Raw genomic sequence first — 14215 nt, 5'->3', positions numbered from 1 at the left:
TAAAACTTCCTGCATTTACAGTGAGATTTGACCTGCCCAGGAGGCACGGCAGGGAAAAACAAAACAAATAAACATGCAATGAACACTTTGCTGTCCATAAAGTACATTAGAGCAAAGCTGCAGTTTGCGAGGGAACACAAAGGGCAAACACCGGGCTTTGTGAAAGACTATGCTCTAGACAGACATGTTTGGCAAAGACCAAACACAGCTTTTCAGAAAAAGAACATCATACCAACTATGATGGAAGTGTTATATCGTGGGGCTGCCCCGGTGCCTTAGGGAATGGGCAGCTTACAGTCATTGATTCAAGTAAAAATCCTGCATCATAACAAAAAGTGCTTGAAGATAACATGAGACCAAAAGCTGAAGTTGAACCAGAAGTGGACCTTTCAGCAGGATAATGATCCTAGATGCACCAACAAATCAATAAAGGAATGTCTCTGAAAGAAGGAATGGAGAAAGCGCAAGCAAGAAAACATCTTGCAGCTGAAGGAATTTTTTTTGAACATTGAAAAACTCTGATCTCAGACACTGATTCACAACTGTGCAAAATACCCTAAGGTCATTTCGAGTCCATTTTCTTTCTTTCTTTCTTTCTTTCTTTCTTTCTTTCTTTCTTTCTTTGGCAGAAGAATGGCACGCCCATTGATGTTGAGGTTGAATACTAACTTTATCTCTAGGCACAATTTAACATTTTATGTTTGTCCAAATATCAAAAAAGCCTACAATTTTCATTAGATGCACTTATTTGTTCACATAAAAAAAGCACAAAACCCCCATCAGGACTATAGGGACTCCAGTCGAATTATTCGTGCATGGGTGTTTTGGGCCCATGCCCTTCTTTATCATGTAAAGTGGCACCAATAAAGATGCTTCCGAGTAGGTGGGAGGCTTTATGTGGTTTGGGTCTCCTTGGAGGGAGGGCTCAGCTCAAGTTATTCTGAGTCATCCTTATTGTCCTACAATGAAACATTTCTATTCACAAATATGAGTGGGTTTCTTCCAGGTTGGTAACAACTCTGTTTACTGCGTGCGAGGATTCACTGAAAAGGATGACGAGGAAGTTTTATAACTTTCACAATATTCTATTCAATATCGTCGGTGTCCATTCAAATGTCTGAGAAATGCCACCAAGAATAACCTTAAATGTTGATGTATGAGTTTATTCGTGAAAGGCAGGATCTGAAGCTTTCCAAGTGAAAGCAAATTCCTTCCCTCAGTGCTGACTGATGTCTTGTGCAGGCTTTTTAATGATTTCCCATAATGTTCCCCCATGAAGAAAGTGTCACGGCTTATGCACACCTTGTCACGATGAAGACAGTCCATCATTCACTGTGGCAAAGATTATGCTTTAATATAGCATGCAAGAGGAAAGCTTCAGTTCCAATTATGTTGACAGCATCATTATTCTTTGGCATATTATTTATAAAAACCCTAAGTGGCTTCAAAAGGAAGAAAATAACCATTTTAAATGTATAAATGCACTCCACACTGTATATAAATGCCACTTGTTTTGCACATATTCAACTCTGTATATTTTATATATTTTATTATTATTATTATTATTATTATTATTATTTTATTTTATTTTTTTACTATTTAATTTGTAAAAATGTGTATACACACACACACACACACACACACACACACACACACACACACACACACACACGTAGGAAAATATTTAGTATACACATCCAGAAATGCATACACTATTATATATTGTACATATATTTATTAGTTTCAGGTTGGCCATTCTTGTATTTTGCTCGTTTGTGTTGTTGTGTTTGCACATCTCTGTTGCTTGTGGGGCTCGCACACAAGAATTTCACTCGCATGTGCTGTGCCAGTGTGCCTGCACATGTGATGTGACAATAAAAAGTGATTTGATTTGATTTGATTTGATAAATATTATATTGTTCCACAGATCTTGGAAGACTGGCATCACTAAAAATCACAAAATGAAGAAATACCTTTCAAAAGACCAAGAAAATCGATTACAAGAAGCTGTTGGCTTGTGATCTGAGATATTTGCTTGATGTTTGTGCTTTGATTTGTAGATTAGATGTATAAAATGTTGTGCGTGATACAGGAATCACGCTTCTTATTCCAGTTCAGTCCTTCAGCTTATAGACTCTCCCAAAGCGAGAGATGAGAAATGGGAAAACACTGTCAACCGTTTGTAAAGTAATCAAAAGCAAAGTGTGGACCTGCCCCGCTGACAATGAAGAAATGACTTTGGACTGTGTCGTTTGGATGAGCACTTAAACCTTCCTCAGTCCTTCATTTGCTGCTGATAGATCAGTTCCATATAATGCACCTTGGTGGGTCTTTTCCCTTCTGGGTCATTCAACTATTTACACATTTAGCTTTAAGTCCCAAACATCGCTTATCAACGCGCATTTGGTTAATCTTGGAAATTCGTGACAATTTTTTTTCCTGTGTATATTTATTGTTCTTGTTAAATTTACCAGTACTAAAGCGCTGTTGACTTCAAAATGCTCAATGATGATTTGTCCTTGTGACAAATTGGGCAGTGTGGAAATGTTCATGCAACTGTGTGAGAGCTAAATTCTACATCACGAACAGATGGGGCCCCAGAGAGATCAGCTTTTCCTTGTCAGGCAGTCAAAGACAAGCATGGATGTTTCCTCTAAGCTGAGATTAAATGTCAGAGCCCTCCAATCATCTCTCGTATCATCCTCATGACAAACATAATAACGTCTGCCCTTCTTTGTAAAGAAGCTGACTCTGTTTCCTACATGCGATGTAAAACACTATAAGACAGTCTGTCAAAGGGGGGCTTCATTTCTTTACAAATGCATACAGTCTGTCATAATTAGGAACATTAGATAAACTAGTGTTGACATTCAAAAGTTCATTCATCATGTTCTCTTTCAGCTGGACAGGACAGAAGTGATCAAGAGCAACTTGCACCCAGTCTTTGGCAAGGTTTTCTCGCTGGATTACTACTTCGAGGAGGTTCAGAAACTGCGATTTGAGGTTTACGACATCCACGGCACTCACAGCATCGGAACCCGTGATGATGACTTTCTGGGAGGGGTGGAGTGCACTCTTGGCCAGGTAAACAGATGCTGCTGTCTTACTAACCCATTTTTGCCAGCTGTAGCTCCAGATTTGTGGTCTAATAACTGGGATTTGTTGGTGTAAAAGCACTAAAACATGCCCCCTTTTGTCTTTATTGGTAAATGGTGTATATTTGCTGCACCGCTTGCAGTAAATGATTCATACTTATTCGTGATGGCAAAGGCTCAGATCTCTATATACTGCTGTTTGCCGCTGAGGGCTCAAGGCCAAACGTTTTGTTTATCTTGTTCTTTGCAGATAGTGGCCCAAAAGAAGATGGTGAAACCTCTGTTGCTCAAGTATGGGAAATATTCCGGCAAATCCACCATCACAGTAGGTTCCTGACATTGCGTGTGTAATGTTGCTGCTCTGATGAATGAACTAATTTGAACACATAACACATTAGCCCTGTGTTGCTCCTTGGTATCACTGTAGCGGTGTAATTTTATTTTATAAGTCAGACATCTTCTCTATGGTAGTGTCCGTTTTAGTGGCACGGAGAGGCATTCCCACTAAAGCGCACAGGGAAGCAAGAGAATCCATAAGAAATGATGAATGCACAAGAAATCATGTGTCAAATGTGGAAGAGAATAGCTCTTGGTTCATTATCCAGCATCTTATAGTTAACAAGCCAGTGGCGGTAGCACATCAAAACATGACAAGGTAATCACGCAACCCTCCACTCAGGTCGGGAAATACACAAAAGAATCTCATCTTCTCCTTTCTCTAATGAATTCATGGTGGACAAGCTGCTGCAAAGTCTGACAGCGTTATTATCACCGGGCTGGACTGTCACACACAGTACAGATGTTCCCGTGTTTGCGTCGGTCTCCTGCATGTTTTTGGTGTGAGCAAAAGTACAAAGCGTGATTTAAATTCAGCCCCATCTTACACACACAGACAACAAACTTCACCTCCTTGGTTCTCTTCACTTACTGAATACAGGCAAAAAAACGAATCACTCAGTCTTTTGCCAGATTTAGAATTTATTTAAAAAGCAAATGCATTATGAAGCTCTCGAGGGGAATGGTGAGGATTCTCACAAAGGAATAATCTGACCATTTCATCTGCACAAGCGCAGAGAATTCAGTGCACAAGCACAATGCTGAACCATTATCCGTAATGCTGTAGTGGCACACGCATAATGGCATTAAAAACATGCCTCTGTCGATTTATAATAGTGTAGCTCTTCATTATACTTTACTTGCTACGCGTAAAAAAAACAAAACAGAAAATATTCTTACTGTAGCATATTATATGAGACACGATGGAGATAATGTAGGAGGTTTTTTTCTTTGTAAAAAAAACATCCTAGATTTATAGACACATATTTGTACTTCTACACCCCCATTGACATGATGCATTATCAAACCCATGGGACCAGGATTAGGTAACGCACCAGGTATTTGAGGTTGCATAATTACTAGTTAAATTCAAAGTCAGACCCCGTGGATCTCACCTCAGACAACGTTAAGATAAGTAAGAGAATGAACTGAGAAAGTATACTTTTGCCATATAGTTAGGTAGTGAGCTCAGTAGATCCACACAAAAAATGCCTGTTAGCATCTACTGTTTGCAGTGTGCCCATTAATGTGCAGACAGCTTGCTGCTGCTATACAGCCTGCTCTATTCTTTACCAAACAAATATATTTTCATTGCTTTTCATATGCAAAAGCATGAGCCTGCTCCTTTCTGTGCTCACTGTATTATTGCCTTATGTATAACAAGCAGCAAAAACCATATCTTCAAGCGTGAGACAGAAGCTGTTTTCAAGCATGACTCCCAGAAAATGTGCAGGGAATCATGTTGGGGCAACGTCCTTCCTGGAGGTGTGAATTCACCAGGCAATTAGTGCACTCTTCTTTTTGTGCACTCTTCTCACATATCTTCTGCACTTTTGAACAAACATACTTCTTAATGTTTATTAAAGGGCAGAGCAGGTGTGTTTCAGCTGAAAGCCTTCATCAGTGCAACTGGACTTAACAGTTGTAAAGACAGCTGGCTGGTAAAGGCTGCTTAATGTCGCATCCGACTGCTTCAGACATTTAGGGTCTCAGGCTCAACTCTTTTGGGTGTGAAAATGTCTGTAGCCACAGGCAAATCCTCATTCTAACTTTAATACTATAATCCTTAAACAGCTATTAAAATAGATCACAATCTACTCACGCTATACTACTTAATCTGCTGCCCTGGCAAAGATGGAAAGAGCACACCTGCCTACATTTTTACAAAGATTTTACATGCTAGTTGTTCTTGTCAGGACAAACTGGGTGATAAAAAAATAAAAAATGAAGCCTTTCCTTCCCTGTCATCACAAGCGTTGTCTAGCCCTGGGCATGCTTACTTTAGAGCCACAGTTCTGGCAATTTGATATAATGTTGCTGCCAGTTTAACACAGAAGCAGAAAGCAAAGCCTTGTGTTCTGTGAGGTGGACAGACAGCACAATGGGAGCAGCAGAAGGTGCACTGTGTTTCTTACAAGCTGAACTTCTTCCTCTCTAAACAAACGTGGAAAGTGGAAAAAAATCTGATAACTAGCACAACTTTACTGTTTTGTTGTGGTAACGTTTACATCTATAACAATGTAAATTCACAAGTTGAGGTGATAACCTGACACATCAGTAAGCTTCTAGCTAAGGTGTCTCTCCACGCCCTGGTTTAATCCTACACCAAGTAAAAGCCACTCCAAGAAAAAATGCTAATGATCACAACGAGCTTCAACTATTTGTTTTTACAATAAAAAACATAGAATTATGTGCATATGCATGTGCACAGAAATATTACTGTTACAAGCAAGCAGGTAGACTGCAACCTGTAATTTGCATTTACCGTGTAATTTTTTTACAAATGTAAGGTGTCATTTACAGAGTATAAAATATGTAGGCACTGTAGAACAATGTAGCAGCATTCGAAGGATTTCAAATAAATAAGAAACAAATCAGTAAAGACTAGCTTTGGAGTATTCTGAAAGAAAGTAGAGATCATTTATACTACAAGCCAGTCATTTTATTATATTTTGCTTCCAGGGAGTCAGAGTTTCTTGTTAGTACGTAGTCTTGAGGAATCATTTCCCAGGTTTTCTGAAGGTCTTTCACAATTTCTCTTTGGAGGCTGCTTTTCCACTGGTTTTTAGTTCAACCTAACTATTTTCAGAGGACTGTTTTTGTTTGTTGAGCCATAAACACTGACCTGTATCTTTCAAGTGCAAAAAAAGATTAACTCAAGGGATTAACCAATATTTTGTCTACACATAACAGACAGCTAAAAGAACCCAACCATTTTTATCTTGTAGCCTGTCACAAAAACACATTTAGTCAAAGAAATGTTTCTATTTCTGTAACTTAATCAACTAAAAATGTCAAAGATAATAAAGTTTGACAGGCACAAAATAGTATTTTTGCACTAGTAAGGTCATTGCTCAGGTTAACACAGACAACTTGGCATATCTTGTAATCATCAGCAGTTTCTCCTTAAAAGATTTAAGGAAACTGGACATGTGGGAGTCAAAATCAAAGGTTTTGGGTCTAAAAAAAAAAAGATCTACAGCAGATGAACCTTCCAGTCTGGTCCTTCCAAAGACCTGAGAGATGCATCTGGCCCTTCAGGTGATCCATCTGCTTTTCACTGAAGCTTCATCAGAAATGGTCTCTGTGGATCGGTGGCTGTCAAGAAGCCATTCTTAAAGAAGGGAAACAGGGAGCAAAGGCTGAGGTATGAAACTTACACAAGAATTGGATTGAAAATCAGTGGCAACAGATCTGATGGAGTAATGAATCCAAATTTGAATTTTTTGTTTCAAACCATTATCAGTATGTATGGAGAAGTTCAGGAGAGAGGTACAACAGTGAGTGTCTGCAGCCATCTTTAAAACACGGCGGAGGCTCTGTCACGGTTTGGGCTGCATTTCACTAGGTGGTGTTTGAGATCTTTTCAAAGTTGATGGAAAAGTGCCGGCAGATTTGGATAGATTCTGGATTTCATCATGCAATACCATCCCAAACACACAACCAGTAAAGATGACATGGGTAAATTATCAGTCAAGAATTTATCTCCCCAGAGCTCCACAGAAATTACTAAAGGAGTGTGCGATCATTGTGACAGAAAACAGAACAAAATTTATAAAGTAGAGCTTTGACTATCATTTAAGAAGCCCGGAGAACTATTCCTGAAGACTACTTAAAGGAATGAAAGGAAAGCTTGCCTAAGAAAGTTCAGACTACGTCAAAGGATAAGTGGTGCTCATACCAAATATCCACATCTGTTTGCACGTGTTTCAATAAATGATGGCACTTCTCATTTTCCTAGCAAACAATAAAGAAATGAGGGGTGGCTCTGCACTCTTGTACAGTGCTGTAGTTAAGTGATGACTAACTTTGGAGTATTTTTCTGATGTTTTTTCTTCTTGCATTTTTACTCACTCATTCTTCTTTTCACCTACTGGTTAAACGTTTTACAGGACTTCACTCTAAAATCACTTTCATTTGCAATAGAAAATCAAAACAGTACAAATACTCATTATAACTGATGATAGATATTTGAGTCACACAGGGGCATTTAAGTTTTACAAGAGTGGAATTTTATTTGCCGTGTAATTTGTGGATTTGTCTGTTTAACTTTGCATTGACGTAAACGTCTCTTTTATCCTTTATGGATAGCATTTACGTAGCTTTTAAAAATCTCTTTTCCAAAGAGCCTCACAATGTGTCTGCCCGTTCCCACATTTATGCACATTCACACAGTGATGACAGAGAGCTTTCATAAAATTACTCATCAGGAGGATTTTGAGCTTCGGTGTCTTGCTCAAGGACACTTTGAAATAAAAGCACGATTCACTCCAGTAGCTAATGCAATAAAAAAAAATGGAGCCACTAATTATTGGCGATAGTTTGTTATAAATGCTGACAAATGATATTGTATTGATATTCTGGAGCTTGAATCACGACAGTCATGTTTGCGAGCTTTAAGGTCGTGTTTTGGAAATATATATCACAGTCTTAAGTCACATTTCTTTTAACAGTAATAATAGAAATGCAAACACAAAAACATCACTGCCAAATTCTTTTTCCTTCTAGGTGCACGCTGAGGAAATTTCTGGCAACAACGGATATGTGGAACTCTCCTTCTGTGCCAAGAAGCTCGATGATAAGGTGAGAGGAGTACACGTTTTTGATTGAAACACCAACACAGTTGTTTTATTAGACGCGGTTTAGAAGCATTAGATGGTGAGTAATATGAGAATCCTCCTGTCATGATACTGTATAGGCTAAGAAATCCATCCACAGTAATTCAATGGCATTAAATTTATGCTCACAGAAGGGAATATTTTCTCACAAAAAACCATGCTGTTATATACAAATTATATTAGTATTCAGAATTATTTGTGTTATTAAATGTTGATCTACTTTAAAGCTGCATATCACTGACCTTAGCTTCTCCCGGACTCATGCTGTCAGACTTTGCTGAAGGCATGTTTCAATCAAAAAGAGAGCGGGAGTTTACATCCAGTTACAACTCTGATGATCTGTAGTCACACCATGTTTTCAGGAATGAGCCTCGGGACTCAAGACTCACAGGTTGCCCTTTGATTTCCAGCTCTATTTGGAAAAAAATTCAAATTTTCTACAGCATGTGCATTTATTTTTGGAATTCCACTCTGAATTTTACCGCCACACTGACAGTGAAATTGAACCCGACTCCAACACATGGAGTACAAAATAATAAAAATAAATCCTTGTTGTGAAGTCCATTTTCTCCTCCTCGTAATGGCTGCCCCAAGTCTCCAGTTTCTGTTGAAATGCTGGAGAAACCACTCTAACCCAAATAAATTACTTACTTTTAGAGAAATGATGTGCAGTCACTTGCCACTCAGATGCAAAAGTGTTCATTTGCTCTGAACAAACAATATAGACTGTGATTAGATACTGATTTTATTTAGGAGCAAAGACAATTTAATTTTGGTTCCAAAAATAACCCATTGTATGTTAGCGAGGAGACACCTTTTGAAAGAACTGAACATCATTTATTAAGATACAGAAGTCAATTAATAACCTATTTGGTGATTAGACTCTGAGGAAACATCATAGAAAGTAGTCCCAGCAGTGATAGGACAGGACCCAGTGGAGTCTGGATGCTGATGGTGGTGAAGACAAAGATGAAGACAGACATGCTTGGATGCAGTGACCAGTGTGAGGTGGAGATGGAGAGATGGCGGATTGGGATGTAAAACTCATTTTACACTGTGGGCCACGTAAAGCCCACTTTATCATTTACTTTGGTGTAGATAAGGGGAGATCTTTATCAGCAGAGAAGCTGCAAAACTTTTAAGAATACAGTTAAAAATCCCAACAATACATCTTGCTTCACATTTTCCAGTGGGCCTGATTAGAGTCTTTATGGGGCCGATTCTGGCCCTGGGGCCCTATGTTTGACAACCCTTGACTACACTCATGATGTTGACAGGATGGGATTGGGGAGCACTCAGGAAAGCAGACAAAAGATCACAGATTTTTCTTGTTGAAGTTACATATAAGCTTAATTTTTTAGGATTGTGGGCATAACTTGGTTTGGATATAAGAGACAAGCTGGTTGTAAGAAATTTTCCATCATTTTCAAAACATGCCTCTGAACAGTGCTGGCATCTCTAAAAAAAAATTGCATTTCTTCAGTGTCCTCTGCTCAGATGGGAGGAGATAATGTTGCAGATATTTGTGTTAAAGCTGGGGTAGGCAGGCTGTCGTTGGCATGAGTGGAAACCAAAAATCCATAGCAAGTTTTCAGCATATTGTAATTCAAGTCAGAGACAGAACGAGAATGGAGACTTTGGTCGGTGCCAGCTGTCTTCAGAGCAGATCAGGATAGTGTTGTTGTGGTGCAATAGGTTCAAGGCTTTCACCCGAGAGATGTTTTTTTTAAGTGATACTCATTGGGGATGCTCAATGTAGAGCTGCAGGAGAGGTGTTGTCTATTTTGAAATTGTGGTGTTTTTTATTAGATAGAAAAAAAGAAAAGAAGTTACGACTGGAAACCTTCTTTATATTAATAAGACAATTTTCCCATTCATGAAACTGTAGATACCCCAATCAGCACAATGTATACATTTAACCATTTTCTTCGCAACTGTAAAGATTGCAAAGCAAATATTGGAAAGAAAACCCCTTCCTGCTATTAGCAGGAAGAGACCAGGCTCAGGGATGGGCAGCTATGTACAGCTACCAGCTGGGATGACAGGAGAAAAACAGTGAACACAGAAAGGCAAGAGCAAAAACTGTGGCAGAAGCAAACTTGTAATATTTATATTTACATGTGGAGTCATGTCCCTAACCACATGTAATCCAACATATTGTAGGTTATGCAGGCACTACAAACAGATTCTGGGCATCCTCCAAAAGAACCTCATGAATGCCCTGATTTTTAAACTTCCATAAACTTATCACAGCTTATCAGTGTGGAGCACTTGAATAAATTGCACTGTTGAGACTCAATAAGAAAACCAACAATCAGTATGGGTCAAGATGCTGTAACAAAGGTTTTTATTTCAAGCTGGGTAACTACAGCTCGTATAACCAAGCCTATAAAAAAAACAAAACGTCAGAAGTTAAGGAGTCTCGCTATGTTGGTGTGACAATCAGCAAACTGATACGCTGGGAGTGTACTTGGACTGAATGACCCACACTCCACTCAAAGTAAACCCACAACTTCCAGCATAAAATACCTAAAGTAATACCAGTACCACCATAAACATAAAATATTAACAGAAAACAATAACCTCCCACAGTAGGAGCCACAGCACTAAATACAAATAGAAGCTGTTTATTAGCACTGCGCTAGAGTTTACCGAGAACGAGAAATAAAATGATTAAAAGTGAACACTTTGGGCAACCTTCACTGCACCTTGAGACTACCACTGGTCCAGGATCGTGATGAAAGTTCAAAAAAACGAAACTACTTATATACTAATTATTATTACATTCACGCCCCAGCACCCCAGGTTACACATACATCCCTACGGTAAAATAATCCCAGCTGAAACAAGCTAATAAAGGTAAAACAGCAGGAATAAAACTAACCCACCTAATGAGCCTCTCAAAGGGTCAGGTGCTCTCACCTTGGGCCCCTGAATTGTGCCTGGGTCTTAGTGCCCTCCTGCTACAAGTGACAGGATGTCTTCTTAAGTAGTTTTTTAACAAAATAAATTAGCTGTGACAGGCATCTTGCATATAGCAAATTATCTAACAAGGACAACAGATGATGACTGAAGCATGACTCTTTCTAATGAGCTGCTCATCAGTTGCATCCCCTCAACCTGCTGTAAATACTGAATGTCAGCCCGTTCACGTTGCTGAGCAGAAGGATTAATTAGGAGGCATGATAGATGGTGGTAACTGCTAATGATAAACATTACAGTTATTGTAAACCTGAAATTGAATTTTGACATGTTTGCCTCATGAGTCCATGCTACTGATGCCACTGGCTAGTGGTTGTCATGGCAACAAAGTAAGGATCTTACAGCTCTTTTTTTTTTTTTTTTGCTCCTATCCCTCAGGAGATGTATCTGGCTAATGTAGCGGGAAATGCATCTTTAACCGTCTCATTCGCTGTACACAAAACTCCCCCTCACCCACTCAGCCGACACAGGCACACAGAACGACACAGACACGCAGACGCACACACAGTAATTATTTGTTTTCCTCCCAGAAGAATCAATTGACCTCAATAATCAGTGTTGCCTCTGCTCTCAGACGCCTGAACTTGAGACTCAGGGGATGATTCAAGGCTACCACAAATAACTATAAAAGATCCAAAATGTTCCACGTGTTTTCAGTTAATTGGGGCATTTACTAACACTGAAAATGGACACAAACACTAGTGAGTTGATCTGAATTCATCGTGTTCATTACAGCCGATCGCCGGGGCTGTTTAAAATGCACTTTGCGCAAGTTGCAACACGCAAAGGAAAGCGCAAATACTTTGCTAATGAACTTCAGCCGTAGCATGTACAAGCTATTTGCTGAAGGAAAATGTCAATACTTGAGTGAAAAATCTATGGCATGACTTAGAAGCTTATAAAAGATCAACCCTTTCCTCAATGATGTCTTATTCAAAAATTCCACCACGCTGCGTCTTCCTGTCCTTTAATCATGCAGACAGTTACCTGACAATTATTCCTCCTGCAATCAGCAAACGATGAATTAGTGTCTGCAGACATTTGTACAAATCACCTGGACAAATACTAAAAGCATACTGAGATATCACAAGCACCCAAGCCCGGGTGGAAATCGTCACAGCTTCATTGTAAACGCTAGCAAACGCTTGAAGAGACTGCAAATTGAATTAAACCAAATCCTTTCTGTTAAATGTGATATTTCATATCTTTTGATCTAACAGACATTGACCTCTGCGAGAGTCCATGAATGAATAAAGCTAAAAAAGAAAACCAGAGAAATACTAGTTTTATAGACTTTTCCTTTTCTGATTTACAGCAAGTAAAGGAAGAAAAATCTTTCCTGAAACTGGTTGTTTCTCACCTCCAGATCTAGTGGGTTAGTCAGTTTTGTCTTCTCTGTTTCTGCAGGATCTCTTCAGCAAGTCGGACCCATTTTTGGAAATCTATCGAATCAATGACGATGAAACCGAGCAACTTGTTTACAGAACTGAGGTAACCTTACCACATTCCCACCCCGGTTTCATCGACAGCTTTTAATGTGTTTCTAACACTTTACTTCTGTTGTTATTGTACTTGTTCTCTAACAGGTGATTAAAAACAACCTGAATCCAGTGTGGGAGCCCTTCAAAGTGTCACTCATATCCCTGTGCAGCTGCGATGAAGACCGGAAGCTCAAGGTAGGGAACGTTTTAGAACTGTGACTGCAAAAACCACAGTCAGTGAGTCAGAAACTGCATGACCAGCGTGATTCAGCTGGGGTCAGCAAACAGGGCAGAACACTGAAAATACATCACTTTGATTTGTATATGGATTTTCTATGAGTATACCTGGGATATATGAATGAGTTGTTGTATGTCAAAAGTAGTAAACAATGTCTGTATGTGTGTGTGCGCCACAGTGCCTAGTGTGGGATCATGACTCCAGGGGGAAGCATGACTTCATTGGCGAATTCTACGCCAGTTTCAGGGAAATGCAGAAAATTTCCAGTGGAAATAAGGTCAGTGAATGGAGAGGTGGAGCAGAGCGGAGGGGAGGGGAGAGACAGCTGTGTAACAATTTTATCCTTTCCCAGTGTGCCTCTGATTTTTCTCTGCTGAAATCCAGCACACATGGAAGGAAAAAACAATGTCAGGCTGCTTTGATATGTTCAAAATGCCACAGGTTGTTGCTTTTGTTCTTTGTCTTTCACTTGCTTTTGTTCAAGGTGTCGTGGGACTGTATGAATCCTAAGTACAAACAGAAGAAGAGAAACTATAAAAATTCAGGAGTTGTCATTCTCACTGACCTCAAGGTAGGAAACTCCTGCAGAAACATGCTTCAGAAGAAGCAACACCCTAGAGAGAATCAGTCAGTGTTTCATTGTCTCAGTTTACAAAGCGGTATAGACACTGCTGCTGTTTCTGTTATTGTTTTATAAAGGGAAGACTTTCCAGAGCATTTTTAGTCTCCACTACATTTTCAGCATACAGCACAACATTTTTTTCTTACCTTTATAGCGAACAGATTTGGTGTGCTTTAATGACCTGGTGACATCATAACTTCTGCGGTTTTGCCTGAAAGATTTGTGTTTTTCTGCCTCGCAGCTTCACAGAGTCTACTCCTTCTTAGACTACATCATGGGAGGATGCCAAATTCACTTTACGGTAAATTAAACCGACTGTCTTTAATGACGCTTCGCTGTCACTGAATGCTGTTAACTGCAGCCTAGTTTCATGACTTACATATTGTGCTCGGCACACCGATCATGTTGCTACTCGATGAAGACTTTGGTATGTTTCCTTCTTTCCTGACCTTTTTGTTTGTGCACACATAGCTTTCTTGGAGGCAGTTTCATGAAATAAATTCAAATGTTCTGTAACTCTTGCCCTTTGGTTTGCCCTCTGTAGTGCACATTCTCGCTTTCTGGCTGGATCAGAGAAGCAATGCATGTTAATCATGAGGACTGCTGTGGTAGATGCAGTCCTC

At 39.4% G+C, this 14215-nt stretch overlaps 1 protein-coding gene across 2 annotated transcripts in view; it reads left to right on the top strand.

The window, feature by feature from the left end:
• Nucleotides 1–14215, top strand: part of cpne7 (copine VII) — a 30618-nt gene that overhangs the window by 3067 nt on the left and 13336 nt on the right. The window contains exons 2-9 of one of the 2 annotated variants that reach the window (XM_085354773.1): nucleotides 2902–3084; nucleotides 3346–3420; nucleotides 8160–8234; nucleotides 12659–12742; nucleotides 12838–12927; nucleotides 13149–13247; nucleotides 13455–13541; nucleotides 13834–13893. In XM_085354773.1, coding sequence (XP_085210899.1) covers nucleotides 2902–3084; nucleotides 3346–3420; nucleotides 8160–8234; nucleotides 12659–12742; nucleotides 12838–12927; nucleotides 13149–13247; nucleotides 13455–13541; nucleotides 13834–13893 — 753 coding nt within the window. Of the gene's footprint in view, nucleotides 1–2901; nucleotides 3085–3345; nucleotides 3421–8159; nucleotides 8235–12658; nucleotides 12743–12837; nucleotides 12928–13148; nucleotides 13542–13833; nucleotides 13894–14215 lie in introns of both variants that reach the window. The other variant, XM_085354768.1, reaches the window with a different exon arrangement.

Source organism: Diplotaxodon limnothrissa, linkage group LG1 (assembly GCF_057381915.1).
Source record: "Diplotaxodon limnothrissa isolate DT_005_m linkage group LG1, D_limnothrissa_male_GT1.1, whole genome shotgun sequence".
Lineage (NCBI taxonomy): Eukaryota > Metazoa > Chordata > Actinopteri > Cichliformes > Cichlidae > Diplotaxodon > Diplotaxodon limnothrissa.
This window is presented reverse-complemented; position numbering and strand designations above follow the sequence as displayed.